At 31.1% G+C, this 23,341-nt stretch overlaps 1 protein-coding gene across 1 annotated transcript; it reads right to left on the minus strand.

Moving 5' to 3' along the window:
* Positions 1-529: 529 nt before the first annotated feature.
* Positions 530-9,747, minus strand: LOC109815612 (BolA-like family protein). The gene is made up of 3 exons (XM_029274821.2): positions 9,310-9,747; positions 9,114-9,181; positions 530-971 (listed from the first exon to the last, which is right to left on the minus strand). The coding sequence occupies exons 1-3, from the start codon at positions 9,592-9,594 to the stop codon at positions 806-808; spliced, it is 519 nt and encodes a 172-aa protein (XP_029130654.2). The 5' UTR covers positions 9,595-9,747; the 3' UTR covers positions 530-805.
* Between the last annotated feature and the right edge of the window lie 13,594 nt (positions 9,748-23,341).

A 23,341-nucleotide genomic window follows, 5' to 3' on the forward strand; every position in this document is an offset into this window, starting at 1 on the left:
CATCTGATTTCAAAGTAGCACGATCTAATTCAAAATTTTCGCCCAAGGGGTTGGTTTACTTTTGGACATGCTTCATTTGCTTTTCTATTCTTTTTCGGGCACATTTGGCGTGGTGTTAGAACTTTGTTCAGAGATGTTTTTGCTGGTATCGACCCAGATTTAGACGCTCAAGAAGAATTTGGAACCTTCCAAAAACTTGGAGATCTAACTACAAGAAGACTACGTGTCTACAATAGAAGAAACTCAACGTAACAAAAAAAAAGTGGATCCGTCGAATGAACATACTAGACAGGACAAGATTAGAAATCAATGTATTAAGGAAAAAGTTTGGGTTTAACTTATCGGAGAAAAGATTGCACATACTCACCTTGGGTGGTTACGACATGTGTGTAGAAGAATTGTAGAAGTCTTATTAGGCGAGTCACAAGTGTATCAGATGGATATTAGCCCAGTCACTAGAGACATAAGACCCTAAAAAACTATAAGTGAAATAATTAAGGATTTTAGACGTCACTAACTTGTCAATGGATGATATAAAACAAAATATTATGACATTATTTAATCCATGTTGACAACCCCGCCTACTAAGAAAAGGCTTGGTTGCTTGACCAAGTGCATTGTCTGGAAAATTAATGAATATAGAAACTTCGAGGGTGTGAATTGGAAAACTGATGTTCAGTTGCATGAAAACGTACTGTAATGGTAGTTTAAGACTAGCAATTCATTCATAGAAAACAGCAATACAAAAATCTATAAAGAGCACAGTCCTAGTTCACTCCCGTAAATCAGCAGTCAATGTATGTTCTCACGATCCTTGATCACTTCGTGCGGCGGCTTCAGCAGGAGTTCTAGTAGTCATATGATCAACTGCATGAACTACACTCTGAAGTTCCTCCCATATAGCTTTATAAACCATCCTTTGCCTGTTAACGGCTGATTGTCCCTCAAAGGCGGTAGATACCACATCAATGCTGCAACATCAAACCACATATTAGAGCTATGCCCAGCCAACCTATGCAATCTAAATGTCAAATGCAGCTATTAGTACATAAAATGGCACCTTCCTTCAAGGAAACTTTCTTTCAAAGAGGATATATAAAATACATGACTAAAAAATGTTTCTATTATCAATTTGCACCAAGGCTTTTTTTTCTTTCTCTTTTGTAGCATTCAATTTCATCCTCAAAAGTTGAAGAATGAGGTATTTGGATGATTTGTGATGAACATACATAGCCTCTAATCATGTTATGCAGGGAATACACACATTGAAGAGATTATTTCATGAGAAGATACTGTCAAAAGATATTGATATTAGCTCTTTCAATTCAAATGGACAACTGTAAAACATTTACTAAATCAAACTTGAGGGGGAGTGTTAAAAAAAATATAAATGCCTGTGCAAAGTATGCCATCATTTTGTATATTTGGTTAAGGTGTAATGTCTTATATTTGAAGATGTTTCAATGGATAATATTTGTGATAAGATTATGCAATTGCCTTTTTATATGGTGCAAAACTTTGCCCCAGTGATGTTTTATCTTTTCTTTGTTTTGTTTTCCTTTTTCTTGATATGGGTGATACACTATCCTCCAAATTCCTTGCACTTTTCTCTTCTTCTGCTTTGAATTTATTTTTCTATAAAAAAAATATTTAAATAGCAAAACTTTTAGTTATTATAACAGCTGTACAATCCATGTATGTAGAGTTGTACAATCAGGATATGTAAATATGCTACATCAATCCAACTCACTTGTGAAGTCCAACCTCATGGGTTTTCTCTCTTCTGTACATAATGTTTATGCTATCCAGGGATGAGATTATGAAATGGTGTAAACAAAAAAATTTATGGACAAATAAGATAAAGACACCCTTTGAGCAAATAAATTTGGCAGGGAATCTCATTTTGGAGAACAGCAAATGGCATAAATCCATCGATAATCAGTAAGAATAACATTGCCCCAAAAACGAAGTGTAACAAATTGATGAAGCAGGAGAAAGCATTCTCATTTGGATGATTTTCGCACTCAATGTTATGTCTTGTTAATGGGAGTAAACACATTATCATTGATGAAGAATCACCAGTGCATATATACAAAGCTTTAAAATGAACAGAAATTGGCATTCCTTGTAGGAAGTAAAAGGAAAAGCAGTAAAAATATATATTAGAAAATAAAATAGTACAGACATTACTCTTAAATTTCTTTCCCTTGTTCAATAAAAGTATGCCCTTGGATACAGATGTTACAGTGGCACCAATGGGAAGTTGACGATGAGGAGAATACAAGGCAAGGAGAATAATTGTTGTCAGGTGGCTTTTATAGTTGTATTTAAATTTGAGCCTAACCCAACTAAGAAAGCCCACAATACAACCCAACAAGAAATATTTGTGAAGTTCAGTCCTGAAAGTGGAGAAATTGGCCAATGCGCCTAGGAGTATAGCTCAAGAGTCAAGACCAATGTGGGCTGTCATTAGAGGGGCAAGTGTCTACTTCTTCAAGAACTTCTCTTTGCAACAAAATTTGTCATGTTATTGTGTTTGTAGACTTTCTCTAGTGCTCAGCTCACAATCCGTCTTAAGGGAATTCACATTTCTGATGGATAAGTTTGATAGCTTTATTAGTGTTTTTGCACTTTAAGCCTCTTAGCACTTTGTTGCCATTCAATTTCTACGTTTTAGAGGACATTTAATCCTCCCCCCAACTTATGTTTTCTCTCTTTTGTCTGAGAAAAAAACCTTCTTTAATAAAAAAATATTTAAATTAAATTCCAAGACACAAAATCAGTAAGTATACAACTACAACAAAATTAATTATCCCTTGAATGTCACAGCTAGTGATTTGTCATGATCTACAAAGCTAAAAAGTGTAACAAGATGGTACCGTAAGGAACAAGGAAACAATTAAGGAAATGGAATTTCTCGATGAATAATAGCAAAGGTTTCTTAACGAAATGAACCTTGCAAGAGTACAATTGAAACAGAATTTGCAGAAAAGAAATATAGAGAATGTTCCGATCCACCTGAAGAAGAAAAATGACCTCACAATTTTCATGCCCCTTTCTGTCTCATACTGGTGCTACATATATTAGCTTTTGGACCACACAAAATCAACCAACTTGGAGTTGGTTATTTTGGGCCAGATGCTACACCTTACTCCCTTATCATTTGCCACGTGTTTTGCTGCCTTGGTCCCACTATTTCCCTCCTTGATCCCCTTTGCAGCTTTACGCGTTACATTACCTTCCCCTTTAAAAGAAAATTTGTCCTCAAGGTTGAAATCAGGAAAAGCTTGCGTAATAGCAGTAGTATCCTCCCAACTTGCTTGAGTGTCTTATAAGCCCTCCCACTTGATTAGTTGTTGCTGCACTTGTTGTTGGTTCCTGATAATGACTCAGGTTTGCAATATAGCTTCAGATTGGAATACACGTTCGAGCTCCGAATTTTAATGGGCAATGGCACATATGGCTGAACATGATCAGCTTTAAACAATTTCAGCTAAGAACAATGAAAAACCGGGTGAATTCTTGCAGAAGAAGGCAAAATAAGTTTGTAAGCTACTGCACCAATTTTCTCAATTACAAGAAATGGTCCAAAGTATCTAAGACTGAGCTTCTGATTCTTTCTCAATGACACTGAGTGTTGTCTATATGGCTGAAGTTTCACCAATACCATGTCACCAATTGCCAACTGAAATGGCTTTCTTCTTTCATCAGCATTTTTCTTCATGTGTTGTTGTGCTTTCTGCAAGTACACCTTCAATCTACGGAGTGTTGCATCACTTTGTACGAGCTGGTCCTGAACACTAGGAGGGTCATGACTGCTAACTATATATTTAATTAGCTAAGGTGGATCTCTACCATAAACAGTCTTGAAGGGTGTCATGCCAATACTGTGATGGAAGGAAGAGTTGTACCAAAATTCTGCCCATGGCAACAATTTATACCACTCCTTAGGATTCTCATAAGTAAAGCACCTAAAATACATTTCAATGCATTTATTCAAAGCCTCGGATTGACCAGCAGTTTGAGGATGGTATATGCAGTGCTTAATTTCAAAGTAGTACCACTCAACTTAAACAGGTGTTGCCAAAATTGACTAGTGAACACCTTATCTCTATCAGAAACAATAGTTTTAGGAAAACCATGCAACTTTACTATGGTCCTCATAAACAACTCAACAACATGCTTACTATTAAAGTCAGATTTCAAACTACCAAATGAGCATACTTGGAGAGCCTATCAATGACCACCATAATGACAGTGTGTCCATGTCCATTAGAATGAGGGAGGCTAGTGATGAAATCCATGGCCACATCTTCCTAGATTTGATTTGGAATTGGCAATGGCTCTAGCAACTTGGATGGTAGAGTCGTATCATGCTTGGCCTGTTGACAAATTAGACAATTTTGCACAAACTCCGTAATGTCTTTCTGCATACCATGCCAGTAAAATTGAGCTACAATTCTCTATAATGTTCTAGTGAATCCTGAGTGTCCACCCAACAAGGTACTGTGGAACTCAAGCAAAATTTTATGCATCACATCATGTCCCTTTGGTATCACCAATCTACCTTTCCAATAAAGTAATTGATCAAAAACTAAATAATGAGGATTAGGAGGCTTGTTCTACAAACAAAGTTGCATAATTACACGCAATTGATTGTCTTTTGTAATAGCTTCCCTTAATTCTGGAATCAGCTAAAGTTTAGGATGAGATAGTGCCATCATGAGCGATCTAGAAAGAGAATCAGCAGGCACATTCTCCTTTCCAGGTTTATACTCAATGGTGAAGTCATAGCCTATCAACTTGTGCAACCAATTCTGTTGTTCAGGTGTATGAATAGCTTGGTTAGTGACTGATCCTAGACTCTTCTGATCAGTCTTGATAACAAACTTATGGCCAAGTAGATAATGTCTGAATTTAGCTATTGCTTCAGTGATAGCAAAAAATTCTCTTGCATAGGCTGACCTTATCTGCATCCTAGCATTAAGCTTTTTGGAAAATTAAGCAATAGGATGTTACTGGTGACTTAAAACAGCACCTATACCCACCCTAGAGGCATCTGTTTCAAGAGTGAAAGCAAATTGGTCAAGGGAGCAACAATTACGACAAAGGATTTAATAAATTTTCGATAATAACCAGTGAGTCCAAGGAACCCTCGCAACTATTTAATATTTTCAGGTATTGGCCATTGTAAAACTGCTTGTACTTTGTCTTTATCCATTACGACTCCTTGTCTTGAAACTGTATGTCCAAGATAGTCCACTTGTTGTAAACCAAATGAACGTTTAGACAGTTTTGCATATAGCTAGTGTTGTTAAAGCAATTGAAGGACCTATTCAACATGTAGGAGATGTTCTTTCATAGAAGAACTATATACTAAAATATCATCAAAGAATACCAAGAAAAAAATTTCTGAGAAACTCCTTGAAAACATCATTCATGAGGCTTTGAAATGTGGCAGGGGCATTAGTAAGCGCAAATGGCATAACCAGCCATTCATAATGTCCTTGGTGAGTTCTAAAAGCAGTTTTATGTTTATCCTCAATAGCAACAAGGATTTGGTGATATCCAGATCTTAGATCAAGCTTGGAAAAACAATGGGAGCCATATAACTCATCAATGACTTCATCAACTGTTGGAATTGGAAAGCTATCTTTAATTCTGATTGTATTTAGGGCCCTATAATCCGTACAAAACCTCCATGTACCATCTTTTTTCTTGACCAATATAATTGGTGAAGAAAATGGGCCGGTACTGGGTGCTATAATGCCTCAACAAGCATCTCTTGCACCATAGTTTCTATTTGTTGTTTTTGACTATAAGGGTATCTATAAGGCCTCACCTTCACTAGTTTTGCATCCTTTTATCAATGGAATGGCATGGTTATGAGATCTTGAAGGAGGTAATTCTGTAGCCACAGCAAAAATACTCCTATAATTATGCAACAACATGACTAAATCTGGTTCCATATCATCAGGTAAGTCAAGCCATTGATCCTAAGGCACATCTTGTTGCTTGTACTGCAAGGTAAAAACCTCATCTATAGCATGGGTATTATGCATCCTTCTGAGTTGATTAAATTGAGCAGGACCAGGCAATTGAGGATGATCACCATGTAAAGTGACAAACTGATTTTCTATGTAAAATTTCAAGGTAAGCTTGCTATAATCAGAAAAGTGAGGGCCCAATGTAGCAAGCCATGCAGCTCCAAGTACCAAATCAGCACCAGAAATTGGTAAGAGATACACAGGAAATTTGAGCAATTGACCTTGGATCATGACCTCTAGTTGTTTCACCAATCCTTCAGCAACTAAGGAATTACCATTTCCCACCAAAACTTGCAAATTAGGAGCAGGTTCCACTGGAAGTTTCAAACAATTTGCAATCCTTGGTTGCAAAAAATTATCTGAACTACCACTATCAAGCAATATTTGAACCACCATGCCATTAATTGTGCCTTTAAACTTCATAGTTCCCGAGCCAAAGGAACCTTTTAATGCATTATACGAGAAATAATGATTTTGATTAACATTGTCTATCACATCTTCCATCTCATGAGGAGGATCAAGGTGCAACTCTAAAGTATCCTCATCATCCATTTGTAACAGCAAGTATTGCTTATTAGGACACCAATGAGAGGGGGTGAACTTCTCATCACAAGTGTAGCATAAACCTTTCTCCCTTCAGATCTGCATTTTTGTTGGTGACATTCTTTGGATATTTCCAGATTTCAGAAAAATGGAATTGGTATGGGTAGTAGGGCTTGGAAGTAAGGGTGGTAGGCTAGTGAATTTGATGGATTGGGATGAGGTTAGGTTTGTTTTTAGGCAAGTGTTTGAGCTTGGGTTTTGGTTTTGGTTTCGGAAAGGGTAAGTACTGTGAAGTGACTTGTGTTTAAGGAGATATTTTTCTTCGAATAACTTGGCCAAGGAAACACAACGTATTTAATGTAGTTGGAGATTGAGCTATTACATAAAGTTGGATATCCCGTTTAAGACCACCAACAAAACAATCAATCAAGGCGTCACTAGTGACTCCTTGTACATGGTTTGCAACAGTAGTGAATTGAGTATAATAATCGTGCACAGATCCTACTTGTAATAATTTGAATAGCTATGATCTAGTACATTCATAAGGAGACGGACCAAATTCTAGTTCTAAAGCATGAGTAAAGTTAAGCCAAGACTGAAATGGAGTAGATTTATTAGTCATTTGAAACCAAGGAACTACCTCTTTTTCCATATGAATTGCAGCGATCGTGAGACATTGAGCGTCCGAAGTGTTGTAATAATCGAAAAACTGCTCTGCCTTAAAGATCCACTAAAGAACTTTAGATCCGTCGAAGCGAGAAAAATCGAGCTTCACATTACCCATCTAGAACAAGGGTTGAGATAGGTTGCCGCCACTGGAGCTAGTTCCTGCAGCATTCAGATTCTGCTTCAGCAATGTATCAACCGCAACTTCCAAAGTCTCAAAACGAGTCTTCTTTTTTTGTCGATCTGCTTCTAGCATCTCCGAAAGCTTGGCCATGTTCACCGAATGTTCCTTGAGACGTGTATTATCCGCCATGTTCGAAGGATGAAAGCACCAAATGTAACAAGATGGCCCGATAAGGAACAAGGAAACAATGAAGGAAATGGAATTTCTCGTTGAATAACAACAAAGGTTTCTTAACGAAATGAACCTTGCAAGAGTACAATTGAAACAGAATTTGCAGAAAAGAAATATAGAGAATGTTCTAATCCACCTAAAGAAGAAAAATGACCTCACAATTTTCATGGCCCTTTCTCTCTCATATTGGTGCTACTTATATTAGCTTTTGGACCGCACCAAATCAACCAACTTGGAAATGGTTATGTGCTACGCCTTATTCCCTCATCATTTGCCACGGGTCTTACTGCCTTGGTCCCACTATTTCCCTCCTTGATCCCTTCTGCAACTATACTTGTTAAAAAAAAGCCTCACTTTCTGTTTCATATGAAAGTGAATCCTAATGATTCTTCAATCTTGAAGGGGGGCTTCTATGATTCTGCCAAACCTGTTCTTGATGTTAGGATTACTTTTGCATGTTTAACAAATAATTGCCTGTAGTAAGTTCGATGTAGACAATGCATGGACTATCTCGCTGCACTCCCCAACCCACCCCTTGCCAACTTTTTTCGCGAGTTCTTCAGTTTCAAGTTCATATAACCACGGCAAGTTGGACCTGAATATACGAGTCCTTATGGAGTTCTCATATATGGAACAAAATTACTTTTTAAAGAGAATCTTATTCCATCTAGAGGAGATATTTGTTTATTGAACACAAGCCCATCAATATCAGTCATATTAACTATATTAAGCTATTCAATAATTTCTTTTGGATATAACTTTGTTTTATATCATCTCACTGTTCATGTTTTATTGAAAAGCACTTGGCAACTGTTGGTTATTAGGAGCATCCTGAATTCGAGAGTTGAAATGTGACTTTCAAATTGAGTTCAAATTAGTGGATGTAGCAAAGGAATGGTGTGGTGGTGGTGATGCAGTGTGCGCACACACATTGATTTGATTGGATAAACTTCTCTAGAAGATCTTCTAGAAGGGAGAAATGGGAAAGAAGAAATAAAATAAGTTTTTCCATATTTGTAGAAGACCTCTCATATAGTGTTAGGATATAGAATAAAGGGAAATAGAATAGTTATTAGTTAGAAGGATATCAAGGGCTAGACCCATCACATCAATAAATAGGTAACTTGGTAGAAGGGAAACATTCATATATTTTCATTTGTAGATTGAGCTTCGGCTCTTTGTAAAAGGAGAAATCCTTTGTGAAGGGAAACCCTTGGAGAAGATATTTCTCTCCTATTTTGTGATACTTTGATCCTATTTAATAAAATCTTTCTTTTCTTTCCCTTTCCCGGTTATTGGTTCCTATCGTATAACTTCTCCAAAAAATTATAAATCAGCTTGTGGATAAGTTAGGGACAAACTTATTTTATTTTTCATTCTTATTTTCTCTCCTAGAAGTGCTGGAGAAGTTTAATCCAAACAGACCCATATACATACATACACACAAAGCAAAGTTCGTTGATAAACCAAATTTCCTTTCAATGGTCAAAAATAATTCTGACCTAACATGACGACCATCACCATAAGCATCCTTCACGGTGACTGAATCTGCATTTAGTTGTTCCTTTATCTGTTGGGGCATGTTGGCATCCAAAAGGTAAGTAAGTAAATCACATAGCAAAGAAAGCAAGAAAATAATACTTCAACCCCCTACATAATGGGTTGGAAATATTGTAATAGCAACAAACGAAACAATACCTTCTTTTCCATGGACTGTATCAGAGGCAAGTCAACAGAGCCAGCATCGTTGACATGGGTGGCGCGTGAGCTAAAGTTGCGAAGAGAATTGGTAGAGAATAATTTGAGGTGTCTAAGAAGTTGAGTATTGCGTCGGAGGGTTTGCGAATTAGATGAGGATCGGAGGAAGAATGCATGAGTAGGAGCAGTGAGAGAGGAAATGGATTTGTAGGGTTTAACCAAAATCGGAAGAGCTTGTCGCAGTAAGGTAGAGTTGGCTGAGAGTGAGAACACCTGAGACCGCATTTTATGGTATTTCTTTGAATTTCAATTTGATATCCCCGCTGCTTCTTCCTTCCCTCTTGGAAAATGGAAATGGACAGGGCAACCGTGCCTTGCCGATGCCCTCAACCAAGCTTTATGTTTGTTAGTGTGTGGGTTATGCTAATGGATCTGGTTTTGGTTTTATTTTTCGCTATACCACCATTGGTGTTATCGTGTACCCGAAAAATGAAAATGCACGTGGCTTGCACTTTTACCTTAAAAATTGTAAATAAAATAAAATTCATAAAAAATTATGTGACTAAAATAAAATAATAATTAAATAATTAAATTTATTTCAAAAAATTTACTTTCAAAGACTAAAATATGAACTGCATATATTTCAAGATATCTTTTTATTTTAGTTTTATGTTAAACTAATATTTTAATATGATCATGAATATTTAATATATATATATATAACTAAAATATATAATAAATTATATAAAAAAAAATAAATATTACATTTTATTATATAATTATAAATTATATTTATATCTATAATCTATAACATTAATAAAGATATCCTTTTAAAAAAAATTTATATTATATTTTATTTTATGTTAAAATAAAATCCATAACAAATTATGTGACTAAAATAAAATAATAATTAAATAATTAAATTTATTTCAAAAAATTTACTTTCAAAAGACTAAAATATGAACTGCATGGATTTTCAAGATATCTTTTTATTTTAGTCACATGTTAGACTAATATTTTAATATGATCATGAATATTGAATATATATATATATATATATATAACTAAAATATATAATAAATTATATAAAAAAAAATAAATATTACATTTTATTATATAATTATAAATTATATTTATATCTATAATCTATAACATTAATAAAGATATCCTTTTAAATTTTTTTTATTTTATGTTAAAATAAAATCCATAACAAATTATGTGACTAAAATAAAATAATAATTAAATAATTAAATTTATTTCAAAAAATTTACTTTCAAAAGACTAAAATATGAACTGCATGGATTTTCAAGATATCTTTTTATTTTAGTCACATGTTAGACTAATATTTTAATATGATCATGAATATTGAATATATATATATATATAACTAAAATATATAATAAATTATATAAAAATAAATAAATATTACATTTTATTATATAATTATAAATTATATTTATATCTATAATCTATAACATTAATAAAGATATCCTTTTAAATTTTTTCTATATTTGTTAAACTATATTATTATTTTGAAGTTAATCACATTTTTTATTTTATCATTTTTTTTATCACAAAACAAGACATTTCTATTTTTTATTAGTTATATTTAAAGTTTGTGTAAATGAATATTTTTAAATATGTAAATTATATTTTAAATTTATAAAAGAAAATAGTTTAAAATGTGAGTAAAATTATTTTTAATTATTAAAAATTTATTTTAAAATATTAAAAATAAATATGAAAAATATAATTTTTTAAAAAATATTGTAAATATAAATTGAAATAAATAAAAAATTAACAAAATATTTAAAATGTCTCTCATTGATAAAAAAAATAATTCCTAAAAACATTATCCCACAATATAATTATTTGTGGTTAATATATAAAGATAGATAATTCATATTATGATACAAGATTATTTTTAATTTTAATTATTAAAGTTTAGGATTTAGGATTTAGAATTTAGGGTTTAAGAGAAAAAAAAATACCATACAAAAGTTATCACGAGAAATATATTCAAGTTTAATATATAAGGATTAATTATTTACTTCCATTATTAATTATTTGAAATTTACACCATACAAAATTCATAAGTGTTAATTCGTATATAAAAAAGTATTTGATTTATATTTTTATAAATTTGTAAATGTTATTTTTTTTTAAAGTGAACAACTTTTTATTTGATATTTTAACAAAAATAATATTTTTATTCCTCTAAAATTTAAAGACTATTTCATTTATTAATTACTTGTGGAATAAATATTGGTTAAACATTTTTATGTTAATTAAGAATAAAATAATAAAATAAAAATGTGTTCAAAGGAATAAATTTAATGTAAAAATTTGTGTTAGATGTTCATATTTTGAGGCAAGCGGACCAAATCTCTGTGATATAGGAAAAGTATGGGTTGTCAAACCTCAGGGACTTGGAAGATAAACATGATTTCTCTTATCCTTACTAATACTTGTTGAAGTAAAATTTGCAATAACTTGAGTCATAAACTTTGCATCCAACAAAAGTATAAGCTTGATTCCTTCTCCAATGAATCCACGGATCCAAGTAGCTTGGCTTAAGGTCCTTTGCTACAAATTGACCGAACAATATGGAGGAAAATGTAGCTTGAATGTGAAGGAGAAGAGAAATTGGCGTGAAAGCTCTTATAGAGAAGAGTAAGCAACTTGTTGTGACCAAATCCACAAAGAAAGTTTTGTTGTGGAGAATGCTTAAGAAGGAATGTTCTCCTTACTGACTCTTGAGAGAGAAGAAATATTTCTAAAATTGAAAGCTCATATATGCTCAAAAGTGTTTACAAAGTGGAGGGAAGGAGGTTTAAATAAAATGGAGGGGAAGCTAGAAGTGGAGGGAAAGTTTACCACCTAGATTTGAATTTCAAATTCAATTCTACATGGTCGTGTAGCTTCCTTCACTTCATGCCCTACATCACATTAAAATCTGAAATGAATGTGATTTAAGATTTATTTGCATCTAATTTAGTCATGCATGGGCAACATGACTCGAATTAGATGGAAATGAATTCTAAATTGCATTTTATTTCAAATTAAAACTCATATAACCTTAAAACTCCTACACTAAGAGACATATGTATACAAGGTCTAAAATTCTTATATAATCAATAAAAGACAAGCAAAGCAAGATCAATATTGGTCTTATAAAGTCCAAAGCCCATGGAGTCCACAACTAGGCCCAACTCGGCAATTGGCACAAAAACCCTAATCTAAGAAGTCCAAAATACAAGGCTAAAATATACATGATTTATATACATAAAAATGAACCATATGTGTGCCTCAAGATAAGGCCCAATTAAACAAAAGTTTGGGCCCACCATCCTCCGAACTAGCCCACTCTTCATGCATCCTCCTAGTCATAGCTCTAGTCGTAGGTCTCATAGCTAGGCCTTTGCCATTAGTAAAACTTGCAATAACTTGAGTCATAAACTTTGCATACAACAAAAGTAATTTAAACACTAAGAAACACGTAAATATCCTTAAAACAAAGAGATATCAATATATAAAGTCATTGGGATTACGTTTCATCGATCTCACTCTTACGCATTCCTATACTTCCTTTATATCTAAATTATGTTATCCGATACCATTGAATTCATTAAATTCATTCTAAATCAATTCCTTGAATTTAGAAATTCTAAGGAGTCAAACTTAATAAACAATTTCTCACTTTATTAAGTTGGACACCTTGCATTAAGAGTAACAATTGTTTCAACTAATAGTTTTAAATCTATTCCTAGCCTTTGAAACTATTAATTGGTTTGATTCACAAATAGATTTAGAAATCATTTTCCAACTAAAATCCAAATCAAAGATTAAAGATAAGTGATCAATTTATATTAGCATTAAGAACATAATTAAAATCATTAATACTGAATAACAAATCATTATATTTATGAATCAAAAGAAATACATAAGAATTTAATGATTACATTTAATCTCAACTACAAAAAAAGATCAACTCCTCATAATGAAGAAAACCAATCTATAAAGTATAGAGAATGGGTGTAGAAGAAGAAAGGAACCCCTTAGAATCCTCATTTCCAATTGGCTCTTGGACCTTGGATTCGTTCTTCAACTCTATTGCTATATTCTCCCTTTTTTTCTATTGTTTCCCCCTCCAAATCCTTATATATGTATTAAAAATTAAAACAAAGCATGGAGGAGAGAGAGAGGGAACCACTCAACACTTTTTAAAATGGCTGAGTGATTGAAAGAATCCTTTAAGGTGAAGTAACTCTGAAGGCTAAGCCCTTCTGAAATTGTTGAGCACCTGGGACCTCGCATCTGAAATGCATCCCTGGGACCAATCCATTTAGCCCTTTAAAACAGTTGAGTTGTTTGGTTCCCCTGCTCTAGTGTTGCTTCCAACCATGAAAGCACTCAACCCTTTTCAAAGGGGTGAGCTGTTTAACTCGTAAGTTCTTCAAACTCTTAACTTCCAAGACTTACAAAACAAGGAACAAAAATCTCTAATAAAAACCATCAACTCTCAGCAAAATAGCTTAATCACAGTACAATAAGTGTTAAACCAAATGAATAAAATTAAGAGATGAGTTAAAGATTTTGTTAAAATCAAGATGAATAAATATTAAGTTAAACGTGAAATTTAAGTAAAATTTACACTCATCATTAGACAAATGAAAAACATATTTATAAATTGTAAAAAATGGTCATTATACTTCTAGTTAAAAGTATTTAATTTTAGAATACATAATATCATAAAAATAAAAATAAAAATAAAATAAAAAGCATTTTACTCTATGCAGCTAGACAAATGAGTTGTAAAAGTTTCAAAATAATTAAAATCATGTGAACACAAACAATATTATATTCTTCTATTAACTATTTTAAAGATTAAATTATATATATATATATATATATATATATATATATATATATATGACGGGGGATCCACTTACTCCAATAGTAAGTCTATTTAGACTTCATTCAATAACATATGTTTTACATCAAATTTTAATGATTCAACCATTAAATTAAAAAGTTCCTAATGCATAGATAAAATCTACAAAGTCTTAAAAAACTTGAAAACTATTTAATATTCTATTTCATTAATTTAAATTGATGGATAATCATAAAAGTATTTCTCTCTAGTTGGATGATGATGATTCTTGAAATTATCCAAAAAGGATCACAGGATTCTTTCACAAAGAATTTCAAAGAGCCTTTTTCGCAAGATATTTCACAAAGTTACAAGTATTTCAGATTAATTTGTTTTGAGTTAGAAAATTGATACTTATAGAACTCTCTGACTAAAATAATTGATTATTTTCATAGATAATCGATTATTTTGTTCTTGATAAATCTGGAAACCATTCTAAAACACTTTGATCGATTATTTACTAGAATAATCAATTATTGTTGGTTTTCTGAGCAAGCGCACCCAAGTCTCTGTAGTATAATTAAAAGGTTATCGAACCTCAAGGACTTGTGATGTAAGCTATGATTTCTATTATACTAATTGGTACTTGTGAATTTAAAACTTGAGTAATTACACATGTTCAAAACTTGATGTGAATGCTTAATGAAACTTAAGTAACCAAAGGATAAATTAATTTTAAGAAAAAAAATATGAGAAATAGTTGGGATTAAATTCATCAATCTCCCTCCTATGTATTCCTAATGATTCTAGCAAATGATTTCATTACTCATTGCCATTGAGTTCTCTATTTTCATTCAAACTCAATCCCTTGGCATAAGAAATTCTAAGATATTTAACTCAATAAATGATTCCTCACTTCATTCAGTTAAATATCCCGCATTAAGAATCAGAACTTGTTGCAACTATTAATTTCAAGACCATCCCTGGCTCTCAAAACTAATAGGTGATTTGTTTCAAGTCTAGATTCAGAAAATGTTTTCCAACCAAATTATAAATCCAAGATCAAAGATAAATGATCAGTTTATCAAAGCATTAAGCACAGAATACAAATCACTGACATTGAATAATGGATATAATATATATATGAATCAAAAGGGAATACATAGGAGTTCGATGATTACATTAATCCCAACCCTAGAGCTTTAGCTCTCCATATAATAAGAAATCACAAAAGAGTAAGAAGAAAGGTAGAAGAAAGAGATCCTCTGAAGAATCGCGTCCCCACGAGCTCCAAAAGTGCTATGTTTCCTTGTTCCTCTCTGTTCTTCTCTTCGTGAAGCTTCGTGATAGCCCCTTTTCTCTCTCCTCTGCCCTTTTATAAGTGCTAGAATTAAAACAGAGTAGGAAGAAAAGAGAAGAATCCGCTCAGCGCCTTGAAACGGCTGAGCGGTTTGAAGAATTCTTCATCATGAAGTAATCTGAAGGGATGAGTCGTTCAAATCCGCTGAGTGCCTGAGAGATTCTTCACTATTAAGCAAGCACAAGGGCTGGGCGCTTCATATCCGCTGAGCGCCTAAGAGGCAGAGAGCACTCCTTCTTCCAGGGCCAAAACCGCTTAGCGCCTTAGAGTGGCTGAGCGCCTCTCCTTTGCTGCATTTGTTGAGCTCTCTGGCTTGAAAGCGCTCAGCCGTTTGCCTCCAGATTTCAAAACCTACAAAATAACACAAAATTTGATCAAAAGATTCATCGCTCCCTGTACTAACATAAATCAAAAGTCCCTCTTTGATTCTAAGTATATATAGACCAAAATTATATCAATATGTACAAAAATTGTGCTAGATAAGTGTCTCAAATTCATATTTCATCAAACTAATTAGACACTTATCAATTATTTACTTGGAAATAATCAATTATTGCACAATAATAACCGATTATTACAATGAGTTATTTAAAATGAGAAAATACAATGTAAATAATCAATTATTACAAGTGCATTATCGATTATTTTGAGTAACACAAATTCTCGATTTTTTAAGTTTAAAACCAGTTTTAAAATCTTTTCATCATTAATCACCATCTAACAAGAAATATATGACTAAGCTACCCACGATGCACAAAGCAAACATGACTAACAAAGTATACACACATATTAATACATTTTGCACTCTCTTAAGTATAACAGACACTATTTGTAATCATCAAAATCAAAATTATTTTCATCTTTGAGCTTGGTCAACAACCTTCACTTGTTACTAATTCATTTTACAATTTAAGGTAATATATTAAAAGAAAATATGTGTTAACATATAAAAAAAAAAAGGAGTTCAAAGCACTACAATGACTTCAATAAGTTTTAAAAGTCATAAGATGCTTGATAATTTCTTGATAAATGCCACAAAGTGCAACCAACAAAATAGTGTTGCTTTGACTCAAAGTGTTTGTAGCAGCTTATTTGTAACCCATGGAAATGATCAACTATCATTCAAGTCAAAGAGAAATCATACACCTCACCCCATCCATGAATCCTAGGCTGTGTGTCATAATAAGGAATAGGGACTATAAATTTCTAAAGAAGAACAAAAGCAAAAATGAAAATTGAAAGAAACAAAAAGTTTAGACATAAAAGTTTTGAATCTGATGACATTTTGCATATCATCATCACATTTCATTTGCATCTCTTGGTTCTTAAAACTTATGACTTGGTTTTTTAGGTCTTTAAAGGCAATAACATAAAACATTTAGGTTGAGTACCTACTCGACACATTTGTCTTTTTGTTTATGTTCAGTATTTACAGGGCACAAGTTAAAAAAATAATTTTTGTATAAGCCTAGTATTTGTCTAGCACCACCAATGATCGATCTAGCATCAACATTTGATCGATCTAGCATCAACATTTAGCTAATCAATACCAGCAACATATGATTGATTATTTTAGCACCAACATTTGATTGATCATTCCAACACCAGCAACATTTGATTTATCATTCTAGCACTAACATTTCAATCATTCCAACAACAACATTTTAGTTGCTCCAAAACTAACATTTTAATTGTTCAAAATCAACATTTGGCTGGCCCAACACCAACATTCAATCATTTTAGGATCAACATTAGTCAATCCATCACCAACATTTCATTTGTTCCAGCACCAGCATTTTGGTCGACCTACCACTAACACTTGCCAACCCAAAACTAGCTATCCAACATCACGATTTGAGATATTTAGCAACAATATTTACCTGATCCAACATCAATATTTCAATCCAACACTTACATTCGATCGATTCAACACTAGCATTTGATCAAGATTGTGACTTTCTTGACACCAAAGCTCAGAGCTTGTCCGCACCAACATTTGATGCCATGTTAAGAGTAATTAGATAAGATTAATTCACATTGTTACTTATTTCTTATCATAATAATATTAAAAAAATCGCTATTTAGAATATTAAATAAGAAAAAAATAAAAGGTATAACTATGAATAACCAATTTTATGTAGATATATTTTTAATTTTTCAAAAAACAAAATAAATAAAAACTTTTGTCAACTTTTAACATTTAATTATTATTATTTCTTCATTAGTTTTACTTTTGAACTCTTATTGATTTTCACTTTTAATCACAAAACTTTTCCTTCATATTGATGTCAATAGTTTTTATTTATAAAAGAGATTTAAGAATTAAAACCAAATAAATTTTATTTTGGAACTAAAAATGAGAATTGAAAAAAAATCAAAAACGGAAAACATATTTAATCTAAATTTTATTATATATATATATATATATATATATATATATATATATAAATATCTATACCGATCACCACCCTCCATTGACCGACTTTTGTGAAACTAAACATACATTTTATTTTCTCTTTTATATTATTTTTATCCTTTTTTATATTATATTACTTATAATAACTATTATTTTTTCTCTATTCATTCCAATTTACTTTAAAATGTGAAAACGTTTCCATTTTTTTTCTTATTTTAAAATGATAATAGAAAGATCTTACCTACCGCTGAAGTATTTGGTCCACCACCAAATCACTACCTACTAAAGCCACCAATCGTGACACCGACTATCCATATTAAAAAAAAATAAAACATGCGTATTTAAAATATAAGTTGTAGTTGTAATAACAAAAAAAAAAAAAAAAAGAAGCGAGATTGTTATAGCAATATATATAATTTTCAACTAAAATGTTTTAAAATGTTATAGTTAAAATTTGTAGGTTAAATTAATATATAAATCCCTGAAATTTTAGCATCAGACATGTCAACAGATAAATTAACTTCAACTTCAAAGATCAAAGTTTCGTATTTAAAAAAAATACATGAAAACACCATTAACCGTCTCTCTTTTTCAAACGTGTTTTTCATTAAAAAAAATATCAAAAAATCATTTTTAATTATTTATTTATTTTATATATATTAGACTAAAATATTGTAATGATCTCTTACATTAAACTTTTATCACATTACCAAAAAATATTACATAAAATAACATATAAAAAGTGTCACTATAAATATAAATATAATAATAATAATAATATTTATTATTATTATTATTATTATTATTATTATTATTATTATTATTATTATTATTATTATTATTATTATTATTATTATCTATACCAAATTTTTGATAATGAAGATTTTATTATGAGATTACAAAAAACTGGTTCATATATATATTTTGTCAACATGAATTAATTTTTACACGGTAATATGTAATATAAGTTTTATGTTTCATTTTTTTACTCTCCTTCCAATAATAATTAAATTACTATTTTGATGTTTAATCTATTAAAAAAGATGAACACTAATAATGATTTTAAAAAAAATAACTATGAAAAACATGTAGTGTAGCAATTGCAATGAAAATGTTATCATTTTGTTTTCCTAAAATTTAATGTATTTCAATTTGGTAAATACTAATAGTGTTAGGATGAATATAAAAGATTTAATTATTTAAAATTGTTTGAAAATATTTAATACACATTGCATATATATATATATATATATATATATATATATATATATATATATATATATATATATATATATATCAATCATTGTAAAAGTTAAATTATAAATTTATTTGTGTACTAGCCAACTTATTCTTTTGTAATTTTTTTCAATAAAAATACAAAGTGCCTATTTGTTATATAAAAAATAAATTATGCGTATATTTTAAAAAATAATATTTTATAAATATTCAACATAATCATTATATTTAAAATGGTAATAATAATTAACATATTTACATTAAGCATTAATTACAATCCTAATATATTTAAATATAATTGATAAAAAAATTATAATCATAAATTTATATTACAAAACAAATATTATCGAATAAATTCTTTTCACACTAATAATAAGGTTAATTTTGATATTAAAAATTATAAATATTTATATTAATTATTTAATACATTAAAACCTTATTAAATATAAAAATATTATAAAAAATAATTTTATCAATTCCATATATTTTTTAATTTGTCTTATATGTTCTTAGTATAATAGCGTCTATTTATTATAATTTATATTTATATTTTTAAAAATTAATTGTAATATATTAATTTAGGTATTTAAATCTAATTATAAAGACGTTATATCTAATGATTTGATTGGTCGTCATACTTGTTACTAAACATCTACAACGTAGTGAACGATTAAACGACATCAAAATTAAAGTTTATAATACAACTAGTAATTGGTATCAAATATATACATACTATATACACAATATAATACTAATTGCAAAATAAACCTAAAAACTGATCATCATCTATAGAAGACCTTACTACATAAACCTACAACAGTCAAAACCAGCCACCTTCAGCATGACTAGTCTCCAATAGTACAAATCATGCCGCTAATCTTGTCCTATTCTCATACAACGTATGATTATCATAGTTCCAACCATAAGGAAAATACATGGTAAGTTAGTGAAAAGAATTCAATATTACAGCTTATAAAACATCTTCATATTAAAATATTTCATCTTATAACATAACAACATCATCATCGTAGCAACTTAACAACTCATAACATATTCATCACATCAACATACATATATTTACATCATCTAATGTGTTGTCACGCATATCAATTATGGAGATCTCTTACATCTTATGGTGAACAATTCAAATGACTTGACCCTATCGAATCAAAATGACTAGTGTAATACTAAAAACAATGGTTGACACTAAGGCCAAAAACAATGGCTAGCACAAGGCTAAAAACAACGACTAACATAAGTTAGATCGATTTATCAAGTTTCATCACTTAAACAAGGAAGTATAGTACTATTTTTGGATAGAACAGTTTGGGCATGGGTCTACCATGACATTACTTTGCAAAACTAAGTCACTTATGAGATTAGTCTACTGACGATCCTCCAAATACCACAACCCTTTAATACTAGGTTAGATACTATGTCCCCGACCCAGTACTTTACCCAATTGGTTGTTTTATACATGTGTCTCAACTTTATTCACACATGGATACCACATAGAAACTAGAGGAGAAAACTTAAAAATAACTTACTCATTTAGAGGCTAACTTACCTACTGAAGGGTTTAATCGAGCTCTCGGAGCACTGCAACATATATTCACAGAATGAGATATGAAGTTCGAAAACATCTTTAACTTTCTTATAGTTTCCATGTATCATAGCAATGATATGCATCTAACCCACATACATGTAGCTTAACAACTTTATCATCTTTCAACATTCAACTTCGCAGCTTTAACAACATACAACTTAAACAATGTAAACAACATATATCTTTGCAATCATTCACAACTTGAGTAGACAACATCAAAATCAACTTAAACAACTAATATGACACCCTCTATCCCACACATAATTATACAATGAATATAACATAAAATTTTCATAATTAAAATAAAGTCTCTAAGCACATAAGGGTAAAATGCTCATATTCACATCTTAAACGTTTTCATAATAAAGTAAATTAAATATCAAGGTAATTTAAGTAAATAAATAACTATATCCAAAATCACAAATTAATATCATAAGAAATTCAAATCACCAAATAAAATGTTCTAATCTATCCCATGGTGTCACATATCCTAATAAGAGCTTCGCACCTAAGCATCATCATGGAATTCATCAGTGTCAGGCTGAAAGTCACCTACAAGCATAAAGGGAAACACACACAAGAACAAAGAAGGGAATGAGAAACGTCTTACTCGGTTCAAGTCCAAAAATAATTGTCAGATAACACACACACACAAAGCAATCACAAACAAGGCACACATACAAGCCATACATAAACCAGTAACACATGCACAATCACTTATCATGCAATGATGCCATGGACTCGACTCATAAATGCATGCATGTGGCGCCAGTCACGTATCTCATAATCACATATTACGTGGTATGCTGCCGAAGCAACACACCTAGAATAGTCTAGGAGGACATGCAGTCTCAACCGTGCACTCTCAACTAGAAGGATGTACTGCTAGGATCTCGTCAGGATAGCGAAGTCGTGCAAGATACGTCCCATGCACACAAACGGGCAAAACTGGGTCTTCCAAACCGCGCTATCCCTAGGACTCCTCCAAGATGTTTCACCCGAAGGGCCTTCCCTAACGATGTACTCTATATCGTACCTCATCACATAGATGCATATGATGCATGTCAGACATTCTCATGTTCATGGACTCAACATTTCACTTGTCATATCTCATCATGTCACTTGTTCTCATATCACATTATCATACTCATAGTCACAAGGTCATATAAGAGATTCCAATCCTCATCATGCTCATAGAAACACATCACTTGCATTAACACAATAATAAGACAGTTCTCACACCATGGCTTAAAAATTTTTGATTTTTAAAATTAAACACATATTCACACTCAACAAACATCAAGGAACACAATAGAAAACTCAAACATCAAAACAAAAAAATATTCATATTTTGCTTGTTTCTCATAGGGTTTAACATAGGAACCCATAAAGCATTCTCATCCATATCAAAATATATTCAATCTTAAAATTAAACATACATTCATGTTCAGTAATCATCAGGGAACATAATAGAAAAACTCATAAGCTAAAACAGAAAATATTCAAAATTTGTCCGTTTCTCATAGGTTTCCCAAAAGAACCTATAGAACACTCTAATCCATATCAAAACATATCCAAACTCAAAATTAAACATACATTCATGCTCAGTAATCATCAGAAAACACAACAAAAAAATTCAGAAGCCAAAACAGAAAACGTTCAAAATTTGTTTGTTTCTCATAGGGTTTCCCGTAGGAACCCATGAAGCACTCTAATCCATATCAAAACTTATCTATTCTCGAAATTGAACATATATTTACACTTAGAATCACACAAGGAACGCAATAGAACAATCAAAAAACAAAACAGAAAACTTTTATAAAGTGTATGTTCCTATACGCACACATTAGACAAGGGATTGGGAGTTAATCCAACTACCCAATAATTATTTTCACACCTCTAAGTGAGGTTTCTCACTCTCCCTTAGCTGGATGAACAGAAGATGAAGTGTGTACAATTCTCTAGTGATCTCTTCTTCATGGTTCTCGTGAGTTTTCAAAGAGCGTAGAAGGAATGAGAAATGAGTAAGAAACGTGAAATATAAAACTCCTGACAACTCCCTTAACTTCTGTTAATTTCTCTCTCTTAAAAAAAATAAAAAATAAAAATAATAATTTACAAAAGACCATTACATCTTTCCCTCTTCTCATAAAACAATTAGAAACAATCAAAATACACTTTCTCTTTTTTAATACAAAATAACATATGTTTAACTTTAATAAAATACATTTCATAAAAATGTGTCTTACATCAAATAATCAAATATTAATTAAAATCATGATTTATATTAAAACAAAGCTCCCATAAAATAGATAAATAATATAAAATATATTTCTCCCTTTTAGTAAAAATAACATATTTTTATATAAAAATAACATTTTTATATAAAAATAAAGCTCATATCAAATAGCTAAATAATATTAAAAATCTTTTTAATAAACACATTAAAACATTAAAATAAATACTAGCGTATTATTAATATAATTTATAAAAACTGGGGTGTTACAACTAAAATGACTTACAACTTTGCAACATATTCAA

Source organism: Cajanus cajan, chromosome 7 (genome assembly GCF_000230855.2).
Source record: "Cajanus cajan strain Asha chromosome 7, NIPB_CcT2T_4, whole genome shotgun sequence".
Taxonomy (NCBI): Eukaryota; Viridiplantae; Streptophyta; class Magnoliopsida; order Fabales; family Fabaceae; genus Cajanus; species Cajanus cajan.

What these genes read in the sequence shown, in the direction of transcription:
- LOC109815612 (XM_029274821.2), bottom strand. Translation starts at nt 9,594, where the DNA reads ATGCGGTCTCAGGTGTTCTCACTCTCAGCCAACTCTACCTTACTGCGA. An exon ending in TACAGTCCATGGAAAAGAAG is followed by an intron (nt 9,182 to 9,309) that starts GTATTGTTTCGT and finishes ATGCCCCAACAG; the next exon opens with ATAAAGGAACAACTAAATGC. An exon ending in GGTGATGGTCGTCATGTTAG is followed by an intron (nt 972 to 9,113) that starts GTCAGAATTATT and finishes TTGATGTTGCAG; the next exon opens with CATTGATGTGGTATCTACCG.